Source organism: Furipterus horrens, unplaced genomic scaffold, assembly GCF_987537825.1.
Source record: "Furipterus horrens unplaced genomic scaffold, mFurHor1.1.pri manual_scaffold_5, whole genome shotgun sequence".
Classification (NCBI taxonomy): Eukaryota; Metazoa; Chordata; class Mammalia; order Chiroptera; family Furipteridae; genus Furipterus; species Furipterus horrens.
In genome coordinates, this window is record NW_028327175.1 from 166562060 (window position 1) to 166577974 (window position 15915).

The 15915-nt window shown below is 43.6% G+C and overlaps 1 protein-coding gene across 14 annotated transcripts in view; it reads right to left on the bottom strand.

The window, feature by feature from the left end:
- KCNMA1 (potassium calcium-activated channel subfamily M alpha 1) overlaps positions 1–15915 on the bottom strand; it is a 725195-nt gene that overhangs the window by 92980 nt on the left and 616300 nt on the right. For 9 of the 14 annotated variants that reach the window (XM_090278265.1, XM_090278262.1, XM_090278261.1 and 6 more), the window contains one exon: positions 8572–8665. In XM_090278265.1, coding sequence (XP_090134391.1) covers positions 8572–8665 — 94 coding nt within the window. Of the gene's footprint in view, positions 1–8571; positions 8666–13114; positions 13202–15915 lie in introns of all 14 variants that reach the window. The other 5 variants (XM_090278260.1, XM_090278264.1, XM_090278263.1 and 2 more) reach the window with 1 other exon arrangement.

Here is a 15915-nt window from a genome sequence, read left to right on the forward strand (position 1 = left end):
AGACAATCTGTCTTCATTGAGAGGACATACATTTTGGTTCCTCCTCTTTCTGGGAAGAAATCATTCCTTGGGAACTCTGGCCTCCAGCCTTCATCTTAGAAAAGGAAATAAACAAACCTGATGATCAATTACTACTCAACACGAGGGGAAAAGACAGCTTATTAATGTCAAGCCTCATTAACTGGAGGGAGGGTTTGGGGACACCAGGGATATAAACTGACACTCGGGCTGCAAGCCACGATTGGCTCTGGAGGACCCAGAAGCATCTGGGGGTCTCAGTGGTAGGCCAGGCTGCACCCTGTACTCCCTACGAGTCTTTCAGTCTGGCTTAGCTGTTTTCAGATCTTGGTTCATCTGCTACTTGCTACAGTTTCCTCATCTATAAAATGGGAGTGCTAATCATGGTCGTTACTCAACAGATTGGATTTGAGGAGTTGAGCCAAGTCCTGTCATGCATGTCTCTATACGTGGGAAACAGTGGATAAGTAGAGAGGCTAAGGAGGCTGAGGTAGCCAGCAGAGAGGCAATGCTTTGGACTGTGGGGCTATCCTGCCTGAAGGCCAGTGCTGCCTGGCTCCCATCCCACCCCCACCCCCTTGCAGGAGGCAGCTGGATCTTGTTCATTCTCATTTGCAGTGTCCCAAGCCACTGTGCCCTAAGCTGCAAAGATCAGCATCATGAGAATTTATGAACTGCCCAGCCGGTGTGAGTCATCAGTGGAGAATGTCAGGACAGCATGCTCAGGAGAGCCTCAGTCAACAGTTGGGGCTTCGTGAGCTTTTGCATGTCCCCATATCTGAAGGCTCCCTTTAGGAATACCCACATTTTTATTGCAAACAAGGATCCCCAGTGAGTTAAATTCTTCATATCTATATTTCTTGAATCTCAGTTGACACCTCCAAAGTCCACAGCTGGAAATTAAGCATGCCTGGCTTCAAATAAAGAATAAGAGATTATTGTTCTGAGGGTTTGCAAAGCGAGGAATGCCACTTGCCATCAATTAATCTCAGGAAGTGAACTAAATGCCCTGCTACAGCAGAAACACAAAAAGCTTGCCTTGAAGACAACAGCCTAAAGCAAAACCACAAATCCCCTTTCTAGCAAACCTGCTGTGTGGAAGCCATTATTATATTTTAAAGAGCACAATTCCCCTTACAGGCAAGTAAAACAAAACCCAGTTTTCTTGTGGCAGTGGGTTCAACACTGAACTTCAGAAATTTTACATTGAAGTACAAGTACCACAAACTAAAAATAAAATAAAAAAATTACGAAAAAAGAAAATGACAAAATTGTTTTAAAATTGTATCCTTTCCTTCAGTTGATTTTTAGGACCTTATTTCTCATCACATAAGACCTTTTCTGTCCTTACAAGCAGGCTTGAGAAATTGGGCAAATTTCTCATCTCTCTGCAGGCTTTTCATCTGGTGGTAAATACTAGTTTTATTGAGTATGTATCATGTCAGGCACTACAACAGCTACCAGGACATATCTGAGGCCTCAAAGTTTGCTTCAAATGTTCTGCCTGAAGCTGCCCTCCTAGTTGTTTCCCTTCCTTCTAGGAGCTTCTACAAAAGTGAGGGACCCTCTTTCAGGGATAATATGTGCATCTCTGCCTCACCCATTAGATGGTGAGCTCCTTGAGGGCAGGGAACTCCTATTTCTCTCTTCAGAGTATTTCCAGGGCCCAGCAGAGGACACAGCAGGTGCTCAGTAAATAACCAACTAACACGAGTAGCTAATGAATGATTTCTAGTCTCTGGACACTTTTAAACGCGTCAATGGAAACTCACCCAACCTTTTATGGAGATCAGAAAAAGTGTCCAGTGAGAGCCTACTCGCCGTTAATATCTTGTGACAGTTCTTTTAGAGAACAACGAAGGCTCTTGCGCTATTTTCCACTTTACAGAGACTGTATTTGAAGTAGGGCATTGTGATCTGAAGGGAAACTCTGAAATACAGCTGTAACAAGTCAGCCTGCCTGGAGTGTGCCTGGAGCCAGCAGCTGCCACTGATCAGCAGGGAGGGCTCACGTCTGATGTCCAAGGGTAGTCCAGGCAGACGTTCTTAATTAAGCAACTACTGAGTGCTCCAATGCCAAGTATGAGCATTTCTGTGAGGAGGCCCCTGTCACGTCATGTTGCTCTCCCTGTCCTGACATGTGCAAGAGTGGTTCTCAAAGTGTCTTCTCACCCCAGCTGTAGCAGCATCACTGGGGAGCTGAAGAGAAATGCAGATTCTCCAGCCCAGCCCAGACCTACTGGGTCGAAGCACAATTTGAGAACCACCGCTATAAAATTCTGCCCACATGGAGAAACTATGTGGTGAAGCAATCCTACCAAAGTCAGCAACTATTGGCAAAATGCAGACTGGAAGGCTATGGTTCTACACAGCAAGGCCAGGGCGAGAGTAAAACAAATGAGGGCTTGGGTGCAAAATGTAAGGAGGTGCCACATATGCCTCGCCCTCGTCCTGACACTCCTACTCAAATGGCAAATGATGGGACTAGTGACCAAAGTGCACCTGGGTTGCCTGCCCTGTGACTCTGGAACTTGGAAGATTGTGTGAACACTTGCTGGAGATTCCTCACCAGGACACCACACTAATGACTGCCTCTTGCTGACCTCTATACCTATGAGTTAGTCAGCAAACACACATGAAGACTCAAGCAGAATATTAGTTCTGGTAAAGTGCAATGCTTATTATTTTCTCCCCTCCTGTCCCCACTTCTCCTCTTCCACCCCATCAAAGACGGCATGGCAATCAGTAGCACCTGTGCCCTTGAATGCAATGTTCATAAGTCTCAGGTCCTGCGAGCGGGTCTCTGGCTGTGTGGGCCATAGGAGGCTGGAGAGGATCTCAGGTGGTCCCCTCAAAAGGGCTCACATTTGGCTTTCAGCACCATAAGCGATGTGCCTCATTCTGGGTGCATTTTATTTCTGGGTGTATAGTAGTTGCTGCTATGTTGCCAGGATCCTGACTTTTGGATTCTGGCTCCTACTTCAGCTCATCCTTCAGTCATCTCTCCTGAGACATGGCTGCCCACTATCACTGCCCTCCTCTCCCACCAGGGGGCCATCTCTGGAGTCACCTTGAAAAATACCTTCAGGCCAGGGTTCAGCCACTCTGCCAAAACTAGAGCCCCTTTCAACTTCCCTGTAACTACCTAGTTACCTCTTCTTTTTCTGCCTAACAAGTAAACAGTCAAGAACTACTGCCACCTAATTTATTTCCTGTTGTTCGGCAGCCACCATTCTCAGAGGAAGAAGGAAATGTCTGCCTTTATGTTTGGGGGACATCTGGGAGAACTGACACGCTCCCCAGTCCTAGAGGAGAGTGTGCAAGATGCTCTGGAAATGAGAGAACAGGATAATGACCCTCTGCTGAGCGTGCTACTGTCTAAAGCTGGTGTCAAATCCACCCAAGTCTTGGTATGATGAGACCCACTACTTCTTTCTTCTCCAGTGCCGTGGGGCCTGTCATTTCCTATTTGTTTGTGCACTAAGAGGCAAATTTACTTAGCTAAGCTGTCCTTGCGTTCCTTCGTTATTCTGCCCAGTGGAAGGAATTGTGAGAGCGGCATTCTGCCCCCAACTCTGACTGGGCCCAGCCCATTTTGCCATCTTCTATTACTAGGACCTTTTAAGCTGACAGTCCTAACAACAAGACCCCATGGAAAGTCTGAGTCAAAGGAGAGGGAATGGGACTTAACAAGCAGATGAGTTTATTTCACTTAATGATCAGTAAGTGCCCAAGAGGATAATCTGTTTTCCTCAAATCATATTTCTCTTCCCATTCAGAATACAAATATCTAATATTTTCTCAGTTTCATGACATGAAGCTCTGCTTACAGTGTTCAATTTTTCTGTTTTTGGTATTATCAATTAACCTTGCTAGCCCAGATGGGGGTTATGTCTTTGGTAAAGTGTCTATCTGCCACATCCTGTGTAAATCCTCACAGCCCATGCTTCTCGATCTTACTCTAAGTTCCCTAAGCTCCTGGAGCAATGGGTGTAATATGAACTGATGTCAGGAATGCTCTGTCCTTCTTGTGAAGACTGTGTAGCCCATTTCCGGTCCACTATCCACAGCAGATCCTGGGTGGTTGGGTACCCAAAGGACCTCAGCAGAGGCTGGGCTGGGCTGGGCCTTCTCTTCACATCTCTGTATGTAACATGTGTCTCCGGAAGGCCCCAGTGAAGGGTTGGTTCTAAATCCTTCCTTATTGTGCTGCCAGTGGTCCTCCCAAACATAAGTTAGGGCACTGCCTCCCCAATGCCTATGACAGGAAAAGGCCATGAGTGGGTGCCAGACGACTGTCATAGGACCCCATGCTCCAGCCACACCAAGTCATTTCCTAGTTCCTCGCTTGGGCCTAATAATGAAGGAGTTAATCATAGGGGCATGGAAGCTAAACTACCTGGGTTCAAATCTTCCTAATGAGGTAAGACTTACTGCACTTACTAGATTGTACAGCTATGATTCAGCTTCTCCATCTGTAAAGTGGGGAAAGAGTGATTCCTGCTTATGGATTTGTAGTTCTGATGCAGCGAGTTCCCAGGCATGACATTCTTGGAATGATTTTTTGGTAAACAATGAACAGGGTAGGTAATATTAGCGGAAGAGAATTCTCCTCATCACCAGGGCTAGGTTCAATGAAAGCATACAGGTTCAGCCTTCCAAACCAGAGGTGACATCAGCTCTCTCTGTGCTCACAGCCCATGATAGTAGATATCCAGACTGTTCCCACTCTATTTCGCTGTCTCCTACATTAATTAAACTGGGAATATTTTGAAGATAGACACCTACTCTAATCCATGTTACTTTATACCCCTTAGAGATCGACAACATCTCAATGCAGGAGGTTTTCACTAAACATATGCGGGATAGAAATTCATCTGAGAAAGGAACAGAAGCAGATACTGAAATGCACAGCCTTGGCTGGTCCTGCCGGAGGAAACAGTGAGAGAGCCCAGGCATTGTCTCCACACCCTCTATCCACCCAAGAAATACTCTCAGCAACCGAAACACATTTGAGAACGCAACAACTTGAACGTGGCTGCGGGAAGAACTTAGTGTGATTGGGCATGATATAGGGAATCCATGAATCTAGTCAAATATACTTTTTTTTTCCTCCTAAAGGGACTTCCTAGAGAGTTTTCATTCGATGTTCAATGGGGTCTATGAGAACCCTCCCCCAAATTAAGAACCCTTGACTTAGTTCTTGCTCTGAAGGGCCACACAACAGAGGGCAGACACAACTATCCTTACAAGGCACAAACCCACCAGCTAGGGAGAACTGAGCAATGGGTTCTTAGTGTGTTTGGAGGAAGCCAGGAGAGGCTCCTTAAATCATTCTATGTGAAGAGACCAACAAGAAGGCAAATAATAGGAACCTCTACGGCCCACTCCTCCTCAGGGGCTGTGAAGTCCAAGGTCATCTATCAGGACACAGAAATCCCTGGCTTGGAGCACAGATATTCACCATTTAGCTCAGTCTGACTGCAAGTGATTTTTTCTGTCAGGGTGACTAAAAAACATACCATTTCAGGATCCAGACACACAAAACGAGGCTGTTCACCTAATGATTGTGCAAGAGAGTTGAGTAACACTTAAAAATCAGGATAAGCCTGAAGCCAGAACAAAAGGGAGACAGAGACCCATTAGTGCTGAGTCCCAGCAGCACTGCATGCTGGTAGATAGTTTTTGAGGAACCCTCATGCAGGAGCCTGTTTTATTTGCAGAAGCCACAATGGTAAATTAAAGCCCATCCTCACCCATTCTGTACTCTCCAGTTTCTCTTGGAGCTACTCCTCTCACTGCCTCATAGGCCACTAAACGTGCCCACATTCAGAATGATGGATTCTGTTCAAACAGTAAGCCACAAATGCATGTCAAAAACCCACTTCAAATCCATCATTAGCTTCCTTTATGGATGTTTCATGTCATAAGGAATAGGACCTGGGAGTCATGTCTTCTGTAGAGTAGAAAGGGAGTCTTTGAAGAGACAGGCAGACTTGGAAAAGCCATGAGGTACTGCATGAACCGCTCTGTTTTCTCTCAGTCAGCATGAGGGATCTTGCAAAAACAGGTCCTGGCAACCTAATCGCCAGTGCTAGATAGTCAAACCCAACCAAACCCATGGTTCTTCATCCGTATGCTGGAAGGGAAGGGAAACAGATTGAACAACCTGTCTTTGCTTCCACATCAAGCAGGGAGAACACCCGGGATGCAGAAAGTAATGGAGAAGTGTCTGAGACCTTCTGACCTGTCCTGAAACAGCCCATTGCAACTGAACTACGATTTAGAGACCCTTATGACTGGTGGGGGTAATGTATCCTGGTGACAGGACCTGTGGCCACAGCAGTGGCTCAAAGGCACCAACACCAGAAACGCAAGTCCTGTAGCTTAGCGAGTTTCAGCTCACCGCCTGACCCACGTTTAGCAATTCTGATGTACCATGGAACAGACAGCTCCAGCCCAGGATGACTGCCTCCCTCAGCCCCTCTCTGACAGGCAATGAAAGCTAGACCCACTTTGAAAATTCTCCCCCATCATGCAAACTGACATAGGCATGCTTTTCAAAAACCCACAGCCAATCTGTTGATCATTACTTATTTACAAAGGCCTTCGGGCAGAAAGTCCTGTAAAAACCATACTTGATACGGTATACACTAGCTTTTTCTGCTTGTGGAAAAAAAGTCCCCTCAAGGCTACCTCAAACCATCACTTTCTATTGCACATAAAATGTAGCATGTAACACTAAAGTATTTAATATATATGGTATAATATATCTACAGGAAAGGCATTTGTGTAGAAGTATGTTACCCTGGATTTGGTAATTTGATGTTTTGCTGAAGGCTACGACTTAAAAAAGCTTCCACCACGTACAGAAGACCTGTCATCTTGGTACCCAAGAGCCAACAGAATAAAGAAGTACCCTTAAGCAGCAAAACTTTGACACAGCTTTGAAGCATATGAAAACAGTGTAACTCCTCAGAATTATTATTACTCAAGATCAAAGAAATGAGCCATACTTTACATAGCAAACAGGGACAGGGAATTTGGCTCCAAAGGTTTCAGATTTTTCAGACTTCTCTTTATTTATTTATTTGCTTCTCTAAATTTAGGCAGAAGAAAGCACAGGGGCTTTTCTCTACTTTAAATGGATAAAACTATTAACATTAGATAAGGCGATTACCTAAAGGTGAGTAAATAGGAAATGCATGCTAGCATGACAACTGGCTTCACGAGAACGAGAAGCTTGGCAGTTGGCACATTTTATTCCTCCTCGTAAACTGTAACCAAGCATGTAAATCAGTGAGACCCGAGCAAGACTGAGGAAGGGGAAGTCAGAGAACCGTTAAGAAAACATTGAACAGGAAGAGATGGTTATAAGGGAAAAGGATATGGGGCTGGGTGAGTCTTCCACGGGAACGTGTGTCCTCAGCAGCACGGAGGACTGGCCCGTCCACGTCCCAGAAAGGTGCTCGAGGAGGGCCAGGAAGGGGTAAATGTGTGGGATAAGTGGGGAAGGAGGGAAAATCGCCATCGCTGTGTTTCAGTAATGACAGGCAGAAGAGAGGTCAATGCACACGCAGAGGAGAAAGCAACATCGAGATGGCAGGTGTTTCCACGGCGGGGACCGTTTTAGGGAGAACAGTGCTGATCTGAGATCACCCCTGCTTCACTGGGGGGCTAGAGAGTTAGGGGTGGGAAGGAAAAAGCGCTGGGATTGGCAGATGAATCAAAGACAAAAATGGGAAGATGAAAGATAAAGAATCCAAGAAGAGGAACTTGCAGAACTCTGTTGAAATATGGTTTCACTTTCTATTTCCTAGAGGAAGTCATGGTCCAGACAGAAAGAAAAGAAGAGAAGGGGAGGGAAGGGAGGGGGAGGAAGAGAAGGAGGGAGAGAGGGAGAGAAGGTGGGAGAGGGGGAGAGAGAGAAAGAGAACATGCTGTATTCCATAATTAATATTGCTTTTAGCCTGAGCAGATCTGTATTACTTTTGAACTTTGCTTTGGCAAGTCCACAGATTATTAGACTTTTTTTATCAGTCAAAATCAATTAACAGAAATTTGATTTCAATGGACAGGATAAAAGGAAGGTAATCTTCAGGTTCATTTTTGATTGTGATGATACATCTCACATATGGCCTTAAGTACAGACAACAGTTCTCGGAGGGACTCCAGCAGAAAGAGAATAGCCGGAGGCGAACTAACCACATGAGTTCCTCTGATTGGTTGCCACCATCATTAGTGCCACTGCTGTTTAGGAACTACACACAGACAGGACACAGTGACAGCTAAGACTTTAAAGCCTATGTATTTTTCAAACAGCTTTTCAAACTGTTTTTCATGACAGAATTTTTTCAGCTCTATCATTAACTGCTGACAAGCTGACAGAATAAATACTCCAGCCTTTAAGAAGCCATCTAACGATCCCATTCCCACCCCTGCCTCCCACTTGGTGGAGAGGGGAGGCCCTGGGCCTGGGCAGGGTGGGGACAGTGAGAAAGGGAAGAGAAGGAGCTAGAGGGGAACCCCCATGGCCCAAGGCCCGCTCCTTACCTCATCAGCTTGGGCGAGGAGCTGGGGGAGTTCCGCATGCCTCCATTCCGTTGCTTTTTTTTTGGTGACAGCGTTGAGGGCTGCTCATCTTCAACTGGAAATACAGGCATCTCATGAGATTATGAACAGTTTGAGGGCAGACTGAGAAATACAGGCAAGATATCAAAGGACACACATTCATGGCTCAGTCACTCACTAGGAACTCATGACTGTCTTTTGAGACCCAATGACAAAGACCAAATGTGTTAGTCCAAGAAGCCAGCTTAGGAAAGGTGAAAGCATCACCTCTTTACACTCCAGCATTTGAACATGCACTTGAAACAGACTACAACAGTTTGTAAATACCCTGCCATAGAAAAGAAAGAAGTCGTGATTTATCTGTATGCAGAAAATATATACATGGGAACACGCAATCATTATTCTTAGAGATAATTTTGGTTACTTTGCTCGGCTGGGCAATCGAATGAGTTTTCTCATACCCCAAATCAGAAATAAAGTTGTATCTGAAACAGCAGCACAACAGCTGACAGCCTGCTGCTTCTGCAAATGAACTGACTTAACCGATTCCTAATCCCCGTGCACCAGAGGAAGCGTGCTGGAGAGAGGTGAGGATCTGAGGCCTTGGCAGCCAGTATTCCAGTCACTTGGGACTGGGAACACTGGAGCATGCTGGCTCAAGAATCCCCAGCCCAGCTCAGCTCCTTCCCCCTCCACCTTCAAAAAAGGAAGGCTACACACATTGGGATCTTTACTTAAGTTAGTAGGACAGGAGGACCGGGCTGTGAAGTTGGAGAAGAGCATCTGAATAAAGGAGGAGGTTGCCATTGAATGATATCTCTGATGACGTGGTGAGGGCCCAGAGGGAGGGCAGCACAGGGGGACTGGAAACCAAAGGTTGTTTTCCAAATTTCTAAACTACACAGATCACTAACCAACGTGAAGCTTCGCTCACACACAACACAGCATCCTCTACTGCTTTTGCCCAAAGACACCCACTAATAAGCTTTGTAGACATATTAGCCTGCATCATGCTTCTTTTTAAGAGAGTTGCCTGATAATTAGTACATGCATACCCAGCCTGTCACCCAAGGGCATCGGCGGCAAAATTCTAGTTCTCCTCTCCCCGCCCCCACAATTCAGGCTAAAGCTGTAATGTCAAGAAGGAAAAAATAGGATCCTTAGATTCTTATTGTTGACTGTGAAACAGACTGGGAAGAAGCACCCCTGAAACCCAGAATGCACAGCAGTTACCTTAAAGCTAAGAACAGAAACATTAGTGGTGACAACATGAAAAGATGCTTGACATTTGTTAATTGTGTACAAGTCTTAGGTTGGAGAGAAAATGTCATCTCAGCTACTTGATATTATCCAAAAAGACTCATATCAGCACATGCATTACATGGCACTTCCCTGAAACCCCTGAATAAATTTAGTATGCTATGATACATGGTTCCAAACGGATTATAGTAATCCAACTACCCTCTGCACCTGCTTCAAAGTGTATCACACTTGGCAAGCCCCCCTCCCCCCCGTTCTACTGTCAGTCTGAGGTTGCCTAAATTCTGGCTGACATAGGGAAAGGGAACAAGAATGTGGTTCTAGGTGAGAGCTATTCCAGAAGAAACGAAGGCAAGAAAGCACCTGTAAATGCCCACAGCCCACTAACTCTACCACCTGCGCCTCATCACCCACAGAGGCCCATGCTCGGGCTGTGACCATATCAGTCACTTAGGGCTCCAGGCAGGAACTATGTGCCTGGGAGAATAGTGCATCTTATCAGAAGTGAGTATCCACAGCAAATCACACTGAAACTAAACAGCACTTAAAAGATTAAAGGAAATAAATACAAGCCACATAAATGGTATTGAAAAAAATCACTTAGAGTTGATAGGCATCTCTCGGCGAGCAAACAGGCACTCTGAGCTTGACCTGAATTCATCTTCCTTTCACAGAACAGGGGGCCAGGCATCCCAGGCAATAATGGGGTAGAAAAGCAGTGAGGTTGAGATTGAGAGAGAACGTGTGTGTGTGTGTGTGTGTGTGTGTGTGTGTGTGTGAGAGAGTACACTTTTACACTTTCCCCATCTTAGAATGGGGTAGAAAATCTTGCATTGACTCCACCCATAATACAAGATCATCCTTTAATGTGGAATACTTGCAATTGTTGCATTGTGTTCCGGGTGACCAAGATTGAGTAGCATTGCCAGACTAAATATCATGTGTGCATGGGAGTGGGTCTAGAGGGGGTGAAAGTTCTTTTCTTCTCTATCACACAAGTTTTTTAATGGTTAGAATGAAATATCCAAAAGGGTGTTTTACCTAGTCTAGAATGGCTAACTTTATATTTAATCAAGGTTGCCAGATGTTGCCATTGTTTTGTCTATATTAGTTAAGATCTGAAAAAAACTCACTCTTGCTGGTATTTCCATTGGATTCTTTTGGTTAACTTTTTTTTTTCCCATTTGCACTAGGTCCACAATAAATAACCCTCTCTGGTTAAGAGCCCATTATCCTTGCACCTTGTTGCTGTCTGCTTACCTGCAGTGATGTTCAGATGGAAGACTTGCAACTTAATACCTGTTAGCCAGGTCCAGAGAGACACCTCGTTCTGGTGCTAAAGTTATGCCTCCTTCTATGCAAGGAAACTATTTATTTTCATTGCAAGTCAGAAAGAAATCATCCATCACAATCATACTGCATTTAAACTGGGATTTGTTCTCTTAAGTGAAACTCGTGTCCAAAGGTATCCTTCTGTACTCTCGGCCTGGAAATGCAGATCTGTTCCCTAAAGAGACAGGGAAATGTCTCCAGCTTAAATACATGAACGTTGTGTAATGGAGACTGTTACATATGGCTTAGATCCCACAAAAGAAGCGGTGATAACTTCTTTTTCATTAACAGAATATAAACCATATTTAATTATTATCCTCGATATAGATTCTATCAACTTCAGCATATTTAAAGAAATCAAATCTAAAAAAAAACTTTTAGTTAAGCTATAAAATATAATTTTCATTTTATGGATTCTCTGACTACATGAGAGGAATAAAAATTGAATTAAAAAGGAGACTTAAATTTACATACTTTCAGGAAAAACAAATGTATTGAAGGAGTGAGCAAGCATCTGATGCCACCGCACATCCACAGGTTCCTGTTTAGCCTGCATTGGGCAATTACAGGGCACCTCTGTCTCCGGCTTTCTCACTTGCATCACGCTGTGGAAACCTCAGGAAGATACGATCTGTTAAAGGAACCCGACTTAACAGCTTCTTTAAAACACAAACAAGTTCAGGAATCCAATGCAGAATTTTTATAGGGGCTGAACTCCATCCAGTCTCCAAGTACTCATAAAATTCAAGGGCTTGTTTTTGCACATCCCTAAGTATAACACTTAATGTGCTGTTGTAACTTCTCAGCACTCGCTTGTCTAATAGGCACCGAATCGAACAGTTTTACAGTTTGGGAAGACTCAGTGCTAGAAAAATGTCAGGCAAGTCTAATGAGGCTTCAGATCCCTTGGTTAGTGCTAGAGTTTAATTTAAAGTTACAACGATGTTTTAACATGTTTGCTTATACTTGACTAAAGAGGATTCATTATTTCGATGACATAACCTCCAGACAATGTTCTGGAAATTGATTTAAGATGTGGTGGTAATTCCAACAGCCTTAATGCAGAGTCGAACATCTGTAACAACATTTTACTCGACTTTTCATCATCATTCAGTTTTCAAGCAAAAGCAAGGCAACATCTTCCAGAAACACAGGCCAGAACTCTGGGCTTACTTCAAGATGATCATATATTTTACTGAATTAAAAAAAAAAAAAAATCTCTTTCTTTACTGGCTTAGCCAGCTTGCAAACAGTGTGCCAAGGTTCACCAATACCTCTTTGTGGACCCTTTGAGTAAAATGGGCAATGATTTCAACTTTTAGCTTTCCCGAGTAATCCAGTGCCCCAATGCAGGATGAACTCATTGCTCCACTCCAGCCTGGGGCACATTCCTTCTTCCCTGTTTCTTCAACGGGGTTTAGTGGGGATGATGCCCTTTGAGACTTAGAGTTGAGTTTGTTGGCTGGAGTTAAGAAATAGTTCAAAGCAAATAAACTCAGAAACGTAATAAAAGGCAAACGACCCATAAACATGAGTTGACTGGCTATCTCCATTACGTTATTAATCACCACATCTGGAGAAACCCACATCTGCACACACTTAGCAGGTCATTAGTAATGTCATATTCACACTGGAGTCACTCAGAGTAAAAGGCATGCAAAGTGGCTTGAATGTAAAAGGCATCTAGCTAACAGGGCTTCTGACTGAAGTCTTGAGCAAGCTGCTAGTTTGCGGGTATGGTAGTTTTAATTATTATTTATTGTTCTTTATGGTTTTTCTCCTTGGTATTTTGCTGCCCATTACAAGCTAAATGCATGCTGAAATCCACAGCAGTGCATCTTTCTTCTTCAACTGAGCTCAGGATGTTAAGATGGAGCTTTGAGGGGTGCAGGGCAGTTATTAAAAGTTGGGATGGATTCCAGTACTCCTTCACCTGGCTTGGTCACAAGCCGAGAATTGTGAGTTGCGTTCTTGAACTCAAATGGGTCTTTGGAATAGCGTGATCTAGCTTCAACCTTGACTGCCAAACAATAATGAGAAAAGAAAACGGAAATTAATCCTTTGTGAAAGTTTTCATTAGAAAAGTTGTAAACCAGTTTTAACATCGAATAGAATTATAGCTTTAAATTAACATGGAAGTTTCTTCCTCACAGCTACATTGAGGTTTTCCTTTTCTTTTCCCCCTTTGACTTCTTAAAATTCTTTTTGCTGTGTTATTGTCATCAATAATATGTCATAAAACAACCCTGTTTGCGCAATAATTTCCAAAAATATATATCCCTTCTCCCTTACAAACTACACAGACATGGAAAACTTAGTTTAGCAGCAAGACAAGACCCGTTATATCCCAGAGTCTCCTAAACACATCCCACTACATGATCAGTATATTCCAAATCATCAACCCACAATGTTAAACTATTGTCTTCATCTCAAACCATTGGCTTATTCAGCCCTTTGGTTATAATGCTGCTGCCTAACTCGCATTACATACCATGGGTTTGCAACTCCTAAGAAAGGGGGATATGTAGTATGTATACCGTTGTATCATGAGTGACATCAATGAAACATGGGTGTGTTTTCAGTCTTTCAGGATGTAAATGTTATTTTATTAAAACTCAGGGTAAAGACAGGGCAAAATTGCTGGACTAGAAATTGAACAGTGTGCTTTCTAATTTCTGTGGGTTTATCAAACTTCCTCCCCGAGAAAAATCATATGAGTCACACTAATACAGTCATTTTGCAATATGTAATTCACAATGGACAAAACTCCCTAGCTGACCCAACCTTCCTGTACTATGGACACCTAAGACTTTCACCAGAAAGTCTGGGCTACTTAACTCTAAGGTCTTATAGCATGGCCACGTAAGAACAGCCCCTGCACTGGAGCACTGGATGGCGCCTGTTTTATGGAGGGACATTTCTTATCTCATGATCATAGACTACCAGCATCCTGGCTGCCTGGCACACACACCAGGCTCGTAAGAGGGTGAGGGTATTTCCATTAGCAATGAAGAAAAATCAACTACAAAAAGAAACACAAACACCAGATAAATAACCTGTAGGTGAGTTTGTTCCTACCATTCCTGTAAAGGAGCACTTGACTGTTGTTTCAGGATGAGTCCCCTAGTGGGGAATGCCATGTGCCCATCAGCAAGGCTGGGCAGCTGAGAATGGCTAGAATAAGGTAAGAGAGCCAAGTTTTATGCCGAGGATCAGTGGGCAGCACAATATCTGAACATGATGAGCTTAACTGGGTGATATACTTGGAATGAGTTTCTGCTCTGACAACCTTGGGATAACATATATCACCAAGAAGTTTGGTAAACACTTTACAGTATTATTGATAAGATCAACCCATTAAGCTATTTTTAAAAGATTGTGGTGAATATTAATACACAGATAATGAAAAGATGAAAGATGCTGCCTCTCAAAAGCAATGCCAACAATAATATCTCTGACATATATATAACTCTCTAGAATTGAGCAATCATTTTATCATATACATTATCAGGCAGGATAATTTCACAACTTCTAGCTGAGAAAGAAGAAATACACTTATTTGGAAAACCTAGAAGGTGTAAGTTAAAGAAAAAACAACAACCTGCCATTACATACACTGAGGATGGAAAGTATCTGCAAGTGATCCACCTGCCCTGGCGCAGACACAGGGAGCACCTGTCCTGCTGCAGGCTGAGGGGGCAGGGAAGGGAGGCTTGCTGCAGCTTGCTTTTTCATTTCTGGCTTTTGTGGAGCTAATAAGAGAATGGGAAGGGAGACTTTAGGGAACAATAGGTTATGTAGAAGTTAATCACAGGGTATATTTCTGGCTTTATTCACTGCCTAGGAAACCTGAATTGTGTAAGTTTGAGCCCATCAACACAGAGTAATGAAAGAATTCAGCTCCTACATGGGAGAGAGAAAGATAGTATATAAATATATTAACAGATTCTACATGACCTGCATTGCAATGTTTTCTACAGAAACACGGAGGGCCTAACGAATCTTCTACAATCAAATTGGGTAGATTCGATGTACCTACCATACCCAGCCCCCTCCATCCCATCCCAGACCATAAGCCTGTTCTGTATGTATCTTGGTAAGAGTCCAACATTCATCAAAGTCCCTGTATCTAGAATCTCAGCTCATATATCTTCACTAAAAACTTGACCTGCTGTAATAACTTGTCCAATGCTCTGTTCTACTCAGTATTTGGTAGAAAATTCCTTTTGGAGGTCTGGTTGCCTTTTGCTCTTTTCTTTCTTTTTCTTCTTGGAACAGACTGTCTCCATCACCTCAAGGACAAAGAAAAGTCTCAGGCAAAGATCACTAGGTATTAGCTTCTCAGAGACAGACAGAGATGAGCAATGAAAGTCTAAGAGCAAATACACAACTGAAATGAGAAATGCAAGAATTTTCTTGAATTATTGCTATGGAACTTGGAGACTGGGGAGGGAGTAGATGAAAGATAACTGTTACTTTGAATTAAAGTGGGGAAAATGTACAGGAGTTCAACAAAAAGAGCCTCTTTTCAACTTCCCTTCTCTCCCTACTCCCAACACCAACATGCTGGTAAACACTTTGAGGCCAAAAAAGTGTATAAGACTCGTTTATGTAGCCCTCGCATGGGCAGGGCATGTTTGCCGAGGTTAAGGTTTCAGAACAGAGACGAAATCTGCCAAGGCCCTGGCACCAAGAGCTACCTCCTTTCTTCTTAGAATTCTCAAAGTTCAGGGG